General features: G+C 36.1%; 1 protein-coding gene across 1 annotated transcript; it reads right to left on the minus strand.

The window, feature by feature from the left end:
- Window positions 1-423: 423 nt before the first annotated feature.
- Window positions 424-13541, minus strand: ndufa13 (NADH:ubiquinone oxidoreductase subunit A13). The gene is made up of 5 exons (XM_039766671.1): window positions 13405-13541; window positions 4444-4522; window positions 1784-1855; window positions 988-1057; window positions 424-648 (listed from the first exon to the last, which is right to left on the minus strand). The coding sequence occupies exons 1-5, from the start codon at window positions 13496-13498 to the stop codon at window positions 529-531; spliced, it is 435 nt and encodes a 144-aa protein (XP_039622605.1). The 5' UTR covers window positions 13499-13541; the 3' UTR covers window positions 424-528.
- Window positions 13542-13764: the final 223 nt, after the last annotated feature.

Below are 13764 nucleotides of genomic sequence, written 5' to 3' on the forward strand. Positions count from 1 at the left end.
TTATGTTAGGTGATATGAATGCTGACAAGGACACCCTGCCCAGCTGTCTCAGCCAGCACACAGTTGATTCGATGGCAGAAACAGCAGACAGACCACCATCTTCATTCAATAACAGTGGAAAAGCTTAAATTGCACTTTTGACTTTCAGTCAGTTTCACCCTACAATGTACCTACAGTCCTCAAAGAGACACATCCTTTGCTGCCCTGAACAAGCTCATATATCTCACACAGGTTCATGTGCCCATACTCCGTAACATGTATAAGTGGTAGATACAATAGCCAACTGGAGTCAGACTGAAAAAAACTAAATGTACAAACATTTTATATTATTATGGAGAAGCCCATTTTAAAAAGCACAGTACACCATGGAAGGGAAAAGTATCTAAATTACTGTTTAGCTTTCAAAAAATTTATACCAGTAGGTTATGTGGGAACAGCTTTAATAGAACATTTAATGAATCGTCAAACAGAGAAGGATGGAGGAAAACACTGGGCAAGGAGGATTTCTGGTAGTGGCAGCACATTGCTCTACACATACCACTGAAAGCCATATTTTTTGTGCAGCAGCTCTTCCTTCGGTCGCAGGTTGAACAGCTCATCATTAAGGGGAGTGACCCAGCGACCTGTGTGAAAGACATTCTCACCAACCTACAGAGAACAGCAAAGCAGATTTTAATTAAAATATATACACACACACACGCATATATTTTCAATCATAGGTATTTATCTACAGTGCAGGGCATTGTCTCACTAATCTTGCCTGATACATATAGTATGGGTTTGCTGCTGTTTATTCTAAATAATATCTTGTAGAGGGTTATCTGTGCCTTTAAGGTAATTTGTTTACTCATTCCTTTCTTCCAACTCTCTCTCTAACACTGATATATTCAGAATTTCTCATTTCACTTCATTAAATCTTAGCATGGTTTCGTGCCTGCTTAACTATTTCACACCTTGCCAGCTAAAATTTTATCCTGTGTCACCCACCTTCCAGTTAGGAACATCCTTCATAATATTTGCCTCTTCCTCAAGGTTTTCTCGCAGCATTCTAAGTGTTCTGCAAAGTAGATTGGCAATGGTTAGAGAAACTGAAAGAGACACAGAGGGAGGAAAAATATATACTGTTATAGGTCTTGCAATGTAGCAGGCAGAAAAGAAAACCTTGCTATATAATTACTTCTGAGATTTTTCAAGTAAGGAAGATATGAGTTTCAAAGTTAGGCAGATATGCTCACTAATGATGGTGCTGGAGAGTGGCAATGCATTGCACATTGATAGTACATACAAGAAATAATTTAAATGTACGAACAATAAGGACCCTATAAGTCACAAATAACATTATGACGGATTGACCTAAAAGGGGCTTTATTAAGTATTTGATTGTCTCTGTGATTTAAACAAGTCTTACCATAATAAAACACAAAAAAAGACCAATTATTAAGCTGCAACTTTCCCCACAAACCAAATAAATCATAGGCACTAGCAGATGGACAACAGTACTGTTGTCTAGATAGATAGATAGATACTTTATTAATCCCAAGGGGAAATTCACATAATCCAGCAGCAGTATAAGATATTTCTAAGATATGTCCAGAAAATTAAACCATATTCTGAGAAAGACATCTGCCCTATCAGACCTTAACCCTATCATCCCAACAAAAACCAAAATAAAACAAAAATGAATCGCATAGAGATCTTTGAAAATTCCAATTCTAAGCAGTGTCTATATGTTTCAAGTGATGGTTTGGCACCATCTAGTGGATGAAAAATTTTCTGAACTTACCTGCGATCAGATTCTGCTTGCAACAGAGGAAGCAATGCTATGCGGGCCTCAAGTTCTTCCATTTGAAGTCGCCTTTAAAAAAAACACAAGTTTAAATAAGGTAAAGAAATTACATGTTTGAGTATTAAGCTGACAGACATAAAGTAGAAACACCATTTAAATATGTCAATGAAAGGGAAACAAATTAAAAAAAAAAACTTAAAAACGTAAATCAAGTAAAATGATGCTTTCAAAATGGAAATAAGAATGTTGTGCTTCACACAAAGGACTGTGGGTGCCCAGGGCAGTCATGTGGTTTAAACAAACATAATGAAATAAATAAGAGAGACACTGCTCCTGTTAAGAACCAGCTATGACACCTGAGGGAACAATTTGGTACTAGCTTCCCAAGCAATCTTGGATTGAATGGTTTCCTCTCACTGTGAAGTGCCTTAAGATGTTTTAAAAGACAGCACCAATGACCACTAATGCATTAATTATTAAGGTAAACTCAGTTTAACCCCATCAGTGTCCCACTTATTTCAAGGTGGCAGTTAAAAATTCTACTGATTAAGGTACAGACAACTGTGACTGAGTAAATGACTCCAGCTGTAATTACATTTTTTTTCATCCTGTTGCAGTCATAAGACACCCTATGGACAGAATTAACTATTCAGTTTAACAAGTTTGTTTTCAAGCTAATTGATCAAAATGTCAAAGTATTTCTTAGCTGATAGCAGGATATAACAGTCAAGTTTCAGATCACTTTTATACAGTGAACTTCATAGGAACTTGGCAGTACTATTTTTAAATTAGTTTAGGGTTGAAATTTCTATATAGCTCTGGTTAATAATGGAGATGTAAAACATTACAGTATTTGAGCACATTACATGGACTAGTTATGGGTCAGATGAGCTACAGAACATGAAATATCTCTGTGCATTTGGGTGCTCAGAATTTAATGAAATAAAGAATCACTGCATTCCAAAGAGAATTGCAAGCTACTGAAATTTGGGCTGAAAGAAATTTAAGAAGTATTTCATAACTGCAGGTGAAACTTGGATACATCACTATAGACCAGGCACAAACAACAATTGAAACAATGGAAGCATGGTGATTCACATTGGCACCTGCATGATAAAATACACACTTTTAATGTTGTTGAAAATATAGTTCAGACTGATTATATGCCTTAAAAGGCCCACATACCTGGTTAATATATTATGCTTATTAACTAGGCATCCCCTTCTTCTTCATGACAATGCAACTACTCACACTGCACAGGTTACAAAGGCTGCTTTTTGGACCAATGTATTTGAAGACATACCACACTTACTCTCTGGTCTCTAGGTTGACATTATGTAACAACTTGTTGATCCTATATGAAGGAGTACCTTTGCTGGATACTTAAAGTATGCTACAGGACAATGATTTTATTTGAATGGCACAGAAAAACATCCTGAACATGAAAGAAAACGTATTATTCACAAGGATTGGGTTGTAAAGTAAAATGTGCTTAATTTTACTTGTGTTTCTCTTAATTAGTCAGGGTCAAAACTTTTTGAAGGTTGCTCATGTTAGGCAAAATTCACACACTTCATTGTTTTTAGGCCTGCCTTTTTAGTCTTAGACTGAAATAGTCACGATATGAACCAACTGTGTGTAACCTACACATTTTTCCAGTGCTTACATAAGATTTTGTATTATTATTTTAATTTTTCTTTCACATCCCATAGATGAACAGTTTAGGCTAATTCATAATTAAACTGTTCTCCAGCTAGTACGTGCAGGATGAGTGTACACTGTACCACTGTTCGTCTATTCACTACTTATCAAGCTTTGTTTTGAATGAGCTCTAAAAGTCAAAGACCATGTTGGGTTCTGATATTATCAGCAAACAAACAAGGAAGTGGACCTTCAGTGGGTAAATAAACATCAAAACTGGACTTTTGAAGAGGGTAAAAAATGCTTAGTTGGATAAATGCAGATAACTTTTTCATTGTGCTGAAGGAGAGATTTGGACAAGAAACATGAGTCTATGAAGTCATTCTGTTTGTTGTCAACACTACAGACCAGTGACAGTATAGAGAATTTTCACCTGGTACACATCAGAGCCCATGATACTTGCTTAAGTATGAATGAATAGCAAGATGTATCTGAACATCATTGCTGACCTAGCATGGCTACTACAGTTTATTCACACCCAGATGAACACTTCCAGCAAGATGTCACACCACATTACATAGCACATTTATCACTGAATTGTCCCTGGAACATGACAATGAATTTTCATTGCTTCAGTGACCTATATAATCCCCAAATCTCAACCCTACCCACTGCATTGTGAGCACGAGGTTGAAATAACTGTTTGCAGCAACACTGTGTAGTCATCTGATCTGCAGAAAATGCATAATGTAATCATTTCAGTATACCACTTTAAAATATTCCTGAACAACACATCCGGAATCTTCTAGAATCCATGGCGATTAATTTAGGCTGTTCTGATGGTCAAAAGAGCTACCATACAGTACTAAATAAGTGCACCTAATAAACTAGAACTTGTGATTGCTGTGCCATGTACTACACTGTCATTGCCTGTTTATGTTTCTACTCCACCAGGCCAAGCAAAAAATACTTTAGATTGTATTAAAAGGTGTAAGGATACTGAACTGAATACTTGCCTTCTCTCTCTATTCCATTTAAACATTCTCCAGTAGCCAAAGAGAAGGAAACCAATGCCAATTCCAAACATGCTGTAACCTGAAATAAATTAAAATGTTGATTAAAACTTAAACTTAAAATGCTGAAAAGCATCCACACTACAAACCACTTATGCAATACTTATTAAGGAGTATTTCACAGAAATGAGATGAAGCAACAAATGCAACAATGAACTCAGTACTGTTTTATGGCAAAAGAATCTTACACTTAATCTTGACTGGTTGCAATCACAGCAATATCTAAAGTTCTTTGGAGAGAAAGATACCAAAGGAATTAACTCCACTCCATCAGGCAGAATCCCAAATCACCACCTCCCCAAAATGAACAACTTTATTTCGGAATAGCATATTAATATTACCAAAAAAAAGATTAATTATTAATTGTAAGCTGATATTGTCTTCATGCTCTACTATAAAATGCCACGCATACATCCTGAACATGCCTTGAAGGCCGATATGTAAGAAAATTATGCATTTTAACTTAAAAAGACTGATGGGGAAAAAAAGAAACAGACACAAAACGGTACATAATAAATATATTAATTAGCATTTGCAATTGACTTCATACATGTAGATCTTTTTTACTTGATGGGAAAAGTGGATGCAAGTATAAAACCTGCAGTTGGTATCTAATACAGAACTGTCAAGCCCTTTATTTCCTTATATTTTGACACTGAATTAATAATGTTAACCAAGTTTGAAAAAATTACCATTTAACTGTAAAATCATGTGGAACACCCTTTCATTTAATGAATCTACTTGATTCACATTTAGGAAAGCCATTATCCATGCAATGGAAATAGAAAAGGGCAAAAATGAAAACTATACTTACAAAAAATACACATTACGTTCAATCAGAACACAAAAACGAATATTAAAAGCATTCCAAACAGCTTGGTTGTTTTAAATGTAACAAATCATTCTTAAACCCACCAATTATTTTTGTTTGAAAAAATGAATGTATATTTTTGTGAGTTAACTGACATTACCTGATAAAAGTATTTACACACACACAACAGTTTTCTTTACACATCTAAAATGTAATCATGGAGCCATATGTAAAGACACCATGAGGTAAACACTGCAGGTTTCATTTGATGATGCAGTCTTAAAATTACAATACGAGGTGAAAACAGCACCCATGAAAGCACCGTTACAAGACACATTCATGTTACCTTTCTAAAATATTAAGCTTCTGTTGGCTTTATGAATTTTATGGACTGACACAATTATAAGGTAGAGAATAGCTGTTGTCATCATTTAAAAAAAAAAAAAAACTAAATATTTTTTCTTTTGCTATAAACAAACTGCGTACTTGTATCCATTATCAATGTTGCACCTGCTTTTGTTTTTACAATTCATGTTTAAATGCTTTTAAAAATCATAGGTGCCTTCTTTGCTCTCAGCAAAGGATGTCTGGGCTATTGTTACAGCTCAAATCTATTAATACTGTCACTTATTTTCAAGGAAAAAGTTAAATAAATTCAGAATAGCTCAATAAAGCCCACAGAATGATTTTCAGCTGTTGTCCCAGTGTTCCTTAAATTCCTGACTGTGCCTCTTGTTAATATTTCAGATCAACTGTGATTTTAACACTGTAAAGTGCAAAACCATTGGTTCCTATTTCTGAAAGTTGAAAGACAGAAATGTCCACCTAAGTGTTTATTTTGAAAGCTTTCAGTTCCCTAACCAACTGTCATCTAATTAATGCAAAACCTTCATCAATTTGCTGAACAGAGCATTTTGTGATGCTTCTTAAATCTATCAGATGAGAAGTATCATACAAATCATAAATTATGGTAAAGCTGCTGCAAAGCTGGAATTATGATTTTTATTTTTTGCTCACTTCTTTTGTGCATTTTCCAATCTAACAGAATGAGAATTGATTAGACAGGTTCTGTCCAGCTGTCTCATGACCCCAGAATCTGAATCCATTTGCTGACCTGAGCATTGCCTGTGAGGAGTTTACAAATTTTCCTGTTGTATGCGTGGGTTTTCTCTCACATTTCAGAAATACCTGTGTCTGATTAATTAGTGACTCTAAACTTACTGAGTATAAATAAGTCCAGGCAACCATTTATTTATGGACTGGCACTCTCTGTTCAGTGCTGCTTCCTGCATTACACACAATTAGACAATGAACTGCATCTTTTCCAAACCATTTGATAATCTCTACATTTGTTTTTCTGTTTCTGTACCTACTGTACAAACCTGTTTCCAATAATCGGGAGTGGTCTCCCCTAGACTGTCTCGTATTCTCAAATACGGGGAAGGATATTTGAAAAGGAAACAAGACAATGCAAAACAAAAAAACAATGATTATATGTTTATATTATGTACATTAAAGAACCATCAACAACAAATTAAATCAAATTAATAATATACTGTACAATTATTATAAAAGTAAAGTTGAAAAAAATCGGACTGTGCAGCTACAGGAATAAAAAAATACCAGTTAGAGGAAATAGCCCAAAAGTTGATAGAAATATATGTTTTGTACGTAATACTTATATACAAACATTTCTTGACTTAAGTGAAAGTGTACTGAAGTTATTGTGTTTACATACATACGCACACAGACATAATTCCAAAAATGGAGGACTCAGGGAGGTCTAAAATGTCGAGATTCATCAAAATCTTGAGGACGAATTTTTGGACAATTACAAAACATTCCCTATACTTCATATACAATAAAGTAAAAAAATTGTGACATAGTGTGAAATGTATATACAAACATAATGTGATGATTTGCAAATCATTTAAACCTTTATTTAAACCCTATATTTTAATTGAACACAGTTTAAATACCACATAGCAAATATATGATCATTCTGAATTTATGCCAGCAACACATTTAAAAAAAGTCTGGACAAGGACATGTTTACAACTGTGTTGCATCACCTCTTCATTTAACAACACTCTGTAAATGTTTGGGAACTGAGGAGACCAATTTTTGCAGTTTTGAACACCTTCCCAGAAAAAGATGTATTCTGGATGGCAGCATATATTGCTCCAAAACCTGTATATATCATTAAGTATTAATGGAGCCTTTCCAAATGTGCAATCTACCCATGCCATGCACACATATGCAACTCCAAACCATCATGGATGCTGGCATTTGAACTATGCACTATTAAGAAGTCACATGGCCCCTTCTCCTTTTTATCCTAGTTGACGTGGCATCCACGATTTCCAAAAAAGAATTTCAAAAATTGATTCGTCAGACCACAGGGCAGTTTTCCACTTTGCCACAGTCCATCTTAAATGAGTTTGTACCAGAGAAGGCAACGGTGTTTCAGGACCATTTTTATATATAGTTTTTTCTTTGCATGGTGAAGGTTTAACTTGCATTTGTGGAGGCAGCGAGAAATTGTGTTCACAGATAATAGTTTTCAGAAGTGTCCTGAACCCAGGCAGTGATTTCCACTACAGAATTGTGTCTGTTTTTAATGCAGTGCCACCTAAATGGCACAAAGATTATGGCCATCCAACATTGGTTTTCGGCTTTGTCCATAGCGAATAGAGTTTTTCCAGGTTCTAGAATCTTTTAATGTTATTATGTACCGTAGATGATGAAATCCCCAAATTCTTTGCAGTTTTACAATGAGGAGAGTTATTATTAAATTCACAACTGTTTGTAGAAATTCTCCAAGCAAAGGAATTATAATGATATTGTGTTAATGGTCTCATGGGTATCTTTGGATTTTTTTTTGTTTGTATATTTTGTGTTACAGTATTTGTATCTTTCTTATTATAATGGATGAAATTTAAATTAATTTTCCTGGTGTTTATGTATAAAATCAAGGAGTTTCTTGTAGAGGGGTGGAAAGGATGAAGTATGGTGAGAATATTAGTTGTTTTGATCCTTTGGCCTCAGCTTTTACAGGTAAATAAGTGTAGTGGGTCACCCTTTGCAGGCAGCGTCTGTTACACATCATCACATTAAAAACTTGTGTGCTTTGCAAAGTTCACAGTACATAGAAGTAACTCAACACTCTCTGCCAAGACTAGAGTGTATGAATATGGCTTTAGCGTATACAGTGATAATGTGGGACAGAATGTGTCACAATCTAGAGGTAAATTCATTGATATGGAATAAAAGAATAAAAATAAAATTTCACGGAGCAAAACGTATGAGGATTATAATTTAACTTAGTTTAGTTTACATAAGGAACTTGATCTACTTCACTTTTTAGAACTTGATCTACTTCACTTTTTAGTTAATAGATTTTTCGTCACTATAAGTCTGAACGTTTATTAATAATAATAACCACCACAGTCCGGAAAGTGTTGTTAAACCATTACAAAATGTTTTGGAATTCAACTGTTTTACTGAATGTTGAATAGCCGACAACTGGAGTACCGGAAAATACGCAAACATCGTATCTATTTTGACATGGATGTCCTTTAAAATTTCAAAGCCCGAAATAAACAAGAAACCCTTATATAGGGGTTCCAAATAAACTGCAGAAATGGACCTCTCTTTCTGATGACTCAACAATATAACACGGGGTGAATATGAACAGTGTTCATGGGAAGGCAGCCAAGACAGTTAGGAGAAAACTTCCAGTCTAGAAAAGTAGAGAAAAAAAAAAAACGGCTCATGTTAAGACCATCTATAAATGATCCTAAAGATATCTGGAAGAATGTGACCTAGGCAGAGGAAGCTAAATTCTATTTTTTTTCTTCTATTTTAGGACCAGAAAAACAACAATCTTATGATTCTGAGCTGCTCCCCATGGACTTTAGCTATTTCTGATCTTTATACAAGAGATATCCAGAAAAAAAGGTTACAAGTGCCCTGGAGGGTGCAGGGAATTTTTTTTTTCGAAGGTTGGCATACCTGCGTGTAGGGGGGTCCTAACGGTCAAAATAAGCCCGGGGCCGCGTCAGTCAGTTGTGAAATGTCATCACAGCAAGCGAGTTCGTCAACCTCTGCCGAGGCCGTTTGCTCCACCTACCGCCGATGCGAGATTCGTTCGTTCATCAAGTTCCTCACTTTGCGTCGCAAATCCGCAGCCGAGATCCATCGTCAGCTTGTGGAAACTTATGGACCTGAGGTAATGTCACGTCAGCATGTTTACAAGTGGGTTAGGTCGTTCAAAGAAGGTCGCACTGACACTCATGACGAAGAAAGGAGTGGGAGGCCGTCTCGTTTCAGAACAAATTTCTGCAGCAAGTTGATGAAAAAATTCGCAGTGATCGTCATGTGACGATTGACACCCTTCATGAAATGTTCCAACACATCTCACGAAGGCTCATGGGTGAAATTGTCTCAGAAAAACTTGATTACAGGAAGCTAAGTGCAAGATGGGTGCCAAAAATGTTGACTCCAGAACATCGCCAAAATCGCTTTTGGCTGCACGTGAATTTCTTCAGTGTTATGAAATCGAGGGTGACTGGAGACAAAACTTGGGTATGTCACTATACTCCTGAATCCAAAAGGCAGTCCCAACAATGGCGCCATACCCATTCCCCATCAGCCAAAAAATTCAAAGTTCAGTTTTCAGAGCGGAAGATTATGGCATCTGTCTTTTGGGACAGAAAAGGGGTTTTGTTGGTGGATTTCATGGCCAAAGGGACCACCGTCAATGCTGAAACATATTGTGAGGCCCTAAAAAAATTGAAAAAAAAAGATTAAAGACAAAAGGAGGGGAATGCTGACTCGTGGTGTGTCCCTCCTTCACGACAACGCCGGACCCCATACCGCTCGTGTGACTCAGGACCTGCTTGTGTCCTTTGGATGGGATATTGTTACCCACCCACCCTATTCCCCGGACCTTGCGCCCTTAGATTTTCACCTTTTCACCAAACTGAAAGAATTCTTGGCTGGGAAACGTTTTTCCAACGATGAGGAGGTGAAGGAGACAGTGGAGAAGTGGCTTTCGGAGGTGGAGCGGAGCGTATTCGACGAGGGTATAAAAAAAGCTGGCGCCCAGGCTGAAGAAGTGCATCGAAGTTGACGGCGATTATGTTGAGAAATAAACACATATTTTGGAACATACCCTGTAAATTTGGTTGAAATATATTAATTTTTCGATTTTTAACAGCTGTTGTAACCTTTTTTTCTGGATATCCCTCGTATATATTATTTATAATAATGGCACACAATATTCAAAACAGAAGTGACAAAATACAATTAAGTCATTTTTTACAAAGGCAATATTGAGTTTCTGTTAAGCAGTTTAGTGTTTTACTGTTTTATCAATTAAAAACAATACGTGTCCTTGATTTGAATAATCATTACATTATAAAAAAAATATTCTCTTTTTCAGTCTTGTCTATGAAAAAGCAGTACTTAGAAAGTCTGTTGTGATTCACTGTGAATATAAATATTATACACTGCAGTTTTTAAGCCCAACATGGATCTCAAATACTATATTTACCATCATTTTCTGATCAACTTTCACCCAACATAGGCATAAGAAGTACACTAGAGACTATTATGGAAGCATTAAGCATAAGGCAGGAACTAACCCTGAGTGGTATGCCAGTCCATCAGTGGGCACTCTTACCCTTGCTAGGCCAATTTTGAATCGACAACTAACCTAGTCGGCACGTCTTTAGGAGAGTAAAAATAAAACTTGGTGTGGTTAACATTTCACCTCTAAAAGGACAAACTTGAAAGCAGCCTCCTGGAAATATAGTAGGTGGCATCTGCCATAGTCACCCCACCATCGCTCATCCTACAAGCATTTCATTTAAGTCCACAATGAATTTCATCTTTTTGCAATTTCACTCTATACGTATTTATTAAAATTAATTATTGAAGACGCTAATTGGTGCAGCTTTTAGATTTTTAGGAAATACATCAAAACATATCTGAAATGTATGAGTTTTTGCCCATATGTTTATTTTTTTATTTTGTCTAATAAATGATGTTTTACTGCAAGTTCAGAAAACATTAACAATTATTAAAAGTTTCAAACAAAAATATAAATAATGATAATACTATTAAGACAGCTTATGGTTAAAAAAAACAAACAATACTAAACACAGATATACATTAAAAAAAAATCATGTGCACCAAATTCAAAAAAGAAAGTCATGTTTCTTCATTATGTAGCTTTTTTCATAAAGCAGCTGTCAATTTGATTTTTTATTGCCACTGCGCTATAATTAATTTCAGTCATTTAGTGTAATGATCATTTTTTTAATTTAATATTATCCAATATTATAATCTATGCTTGAAGCAAAACAAAACTACAATGAGCAACGATGGCTCATATGTGGGTTCCTAAGCGTTTTGTGTATCTTACTGGGTCAGCAGTTAGCGCATACAGAACTCCAAAGTTTTCCCTGGGAGTGGGACAGCAGAATCTGGGATCAGAAGGAAAAAAGCAACAGCTTGGTGCTGAGCAGACCATCAGACCAAGCTTGGTGAATTCAGATAAAGTGCTGCCATCACCGCTTTATGTTAGGTTTGGTTTAATGATGCAGTTTGTCAAAACATCATCAAAAGATGGAGCCTGCTGTCTTCAAATTAAGTCAATTCCATTCAATTCAATTCTCTTAAAAGAGAAATTTGGTTTGTCAGCTGGTTTTACAAAGAGACAACAACATGATACATATCAACAAAAATAAACTTTGTCCAAATAAAAAATATGGCAAAGAGCATAATACTTATGGTGAAACATTAGATCAAACTTGTCAAGACATAAAAATTAAACCATATTTTAAACTTGACTGATGACTGATGCAAATCATCCTACGATTTAAGCTTGTGGATGTTTATTAAAACTGAGTTATCTAGAAGATTAATAGCAGCTGGAATGAAAGAGTATTTAAACCAGTTGCCTTTTATCTATGTAACAAGAACAAGTGACCTGGTGACGACAACTGAAATTGAGTTTTTCAACGTATATTTGTGCTGAACGTTTCCGGCTCGGACTCGGGCTAAACTGAAAGCAGGCATTTTTGCTGGACATGATATCAGAAAACTGATTTCTGATGCATAATTTGATGGGGCAATAAATGATCTGGAATGAGAGCCGGGGCTATGGTTCAAAGAAGTCACTTATATGTTCTTTAGATAACAATAAAGTCCCAAATTATAAAGAAATTGTGAACAGTGCATTAATTTTAAGAAATTGGGTTGCATCAGGAGTCTCAAAGTTCACTTTTTCAGATTCACATTTGGAATTTTGCCCTTAAGATGAAAGAGAAACGAGAGAAATGAGTAAAGAGTACAGTGAAAGACACCATCAGGATTCCAAAGACATGGAAAGAAGGCATGTGAGTGTGATGAAGGAATACTGCACCAATGTGTACAAATGACAGGCTGCCAAACTATGTTTTCAATCAAAAAAACTGAGAAGTGACAAAAACTATGTTCCATATTATTAGATTGACTAAATGTTTTCATAACAAACTGATTAAGAACAATATTGTAAACGTGAATCAATTGTGTAATTTGTTAAATTTTAATTACATTTCATTTGAAATTTGTACGTAAATGTGACCTGATATGTACATTCTGATTATAGGTTTTCAATGTACAGTATATGTGAATGCACATAAAATATCTAGGCACAATTAAAATTATTTCTTTATAAGTTTAATTTTGCAGATCTCTGTCGAAATGTTAAATGCAGAGTAGTCTTTAAACAACTGCTTCATCAAAATGAAATCAGGTAGCAACCAATAATAATACATTTATTCATATAGCGCCTTTCCCAAGGTCTTCCAAGTCCAAGACAGCGGGTTTACATCTTACCCACCTGCTAAACCCCCAATTCTTACTCTTGATGGCATTTCGAAACAACTATGTGAAGCAAAACCTATTAGCATGAGAGTACGCTCATTTATTTAGTTTGGTTCAATAGCATTGTTTACATTTCCCGCAAGGTTTATCATATGCCTCCTCATCTGCCCACAGCCTTCCACCCTGCAGGCTCGTCTATGCCAAATGAACGAACTCACCAGACAGGCCCCGTTTAGGCAGGTTCCGCTTATAATCGAAGGGGCCATAACCGCCCGGCGGAGGCATGTCCTGCTTCACCTTGGACGCCGCCATCTTGGTCAGCTCCTCCGTGACAGACCGGCGCTCTGTCGTGTTGACGCAACCGAGAGGAGGCGTGGTCTACGAGGTCACGTACAGGAAGCAATTTTCAAGTCATAAAAGACTCGTTGCTGCGGTAGATGGCTTGATATTGTCTCAGTCGGCTGTTTGTATCCCTCGAGTGTAACTCCGAAACGTTCCGGTTGAATATAGAGACATAGCAGGTGCCCATAAATGTCGACAGATGGGCGGTGTGTTGAAAATGTTTAGCGCTGCAGTGT

The sequence above is a fragment of the Polypterus senegalus genome, chromosome 10 (assembly GCF_016835505.1).
Source record: "Polypterus senegalus isolate Bchr_013 chromosome 10, ASM1683550v1, whole genome shotgun sequence".
NCBI classification, from domain to species: domain Eukaryota; kingdom Metazoa; phylum Chordata; class Cladistia; order Polypteriformes; family Polypteridae; genus Polypterus; species Polypterus senegalus.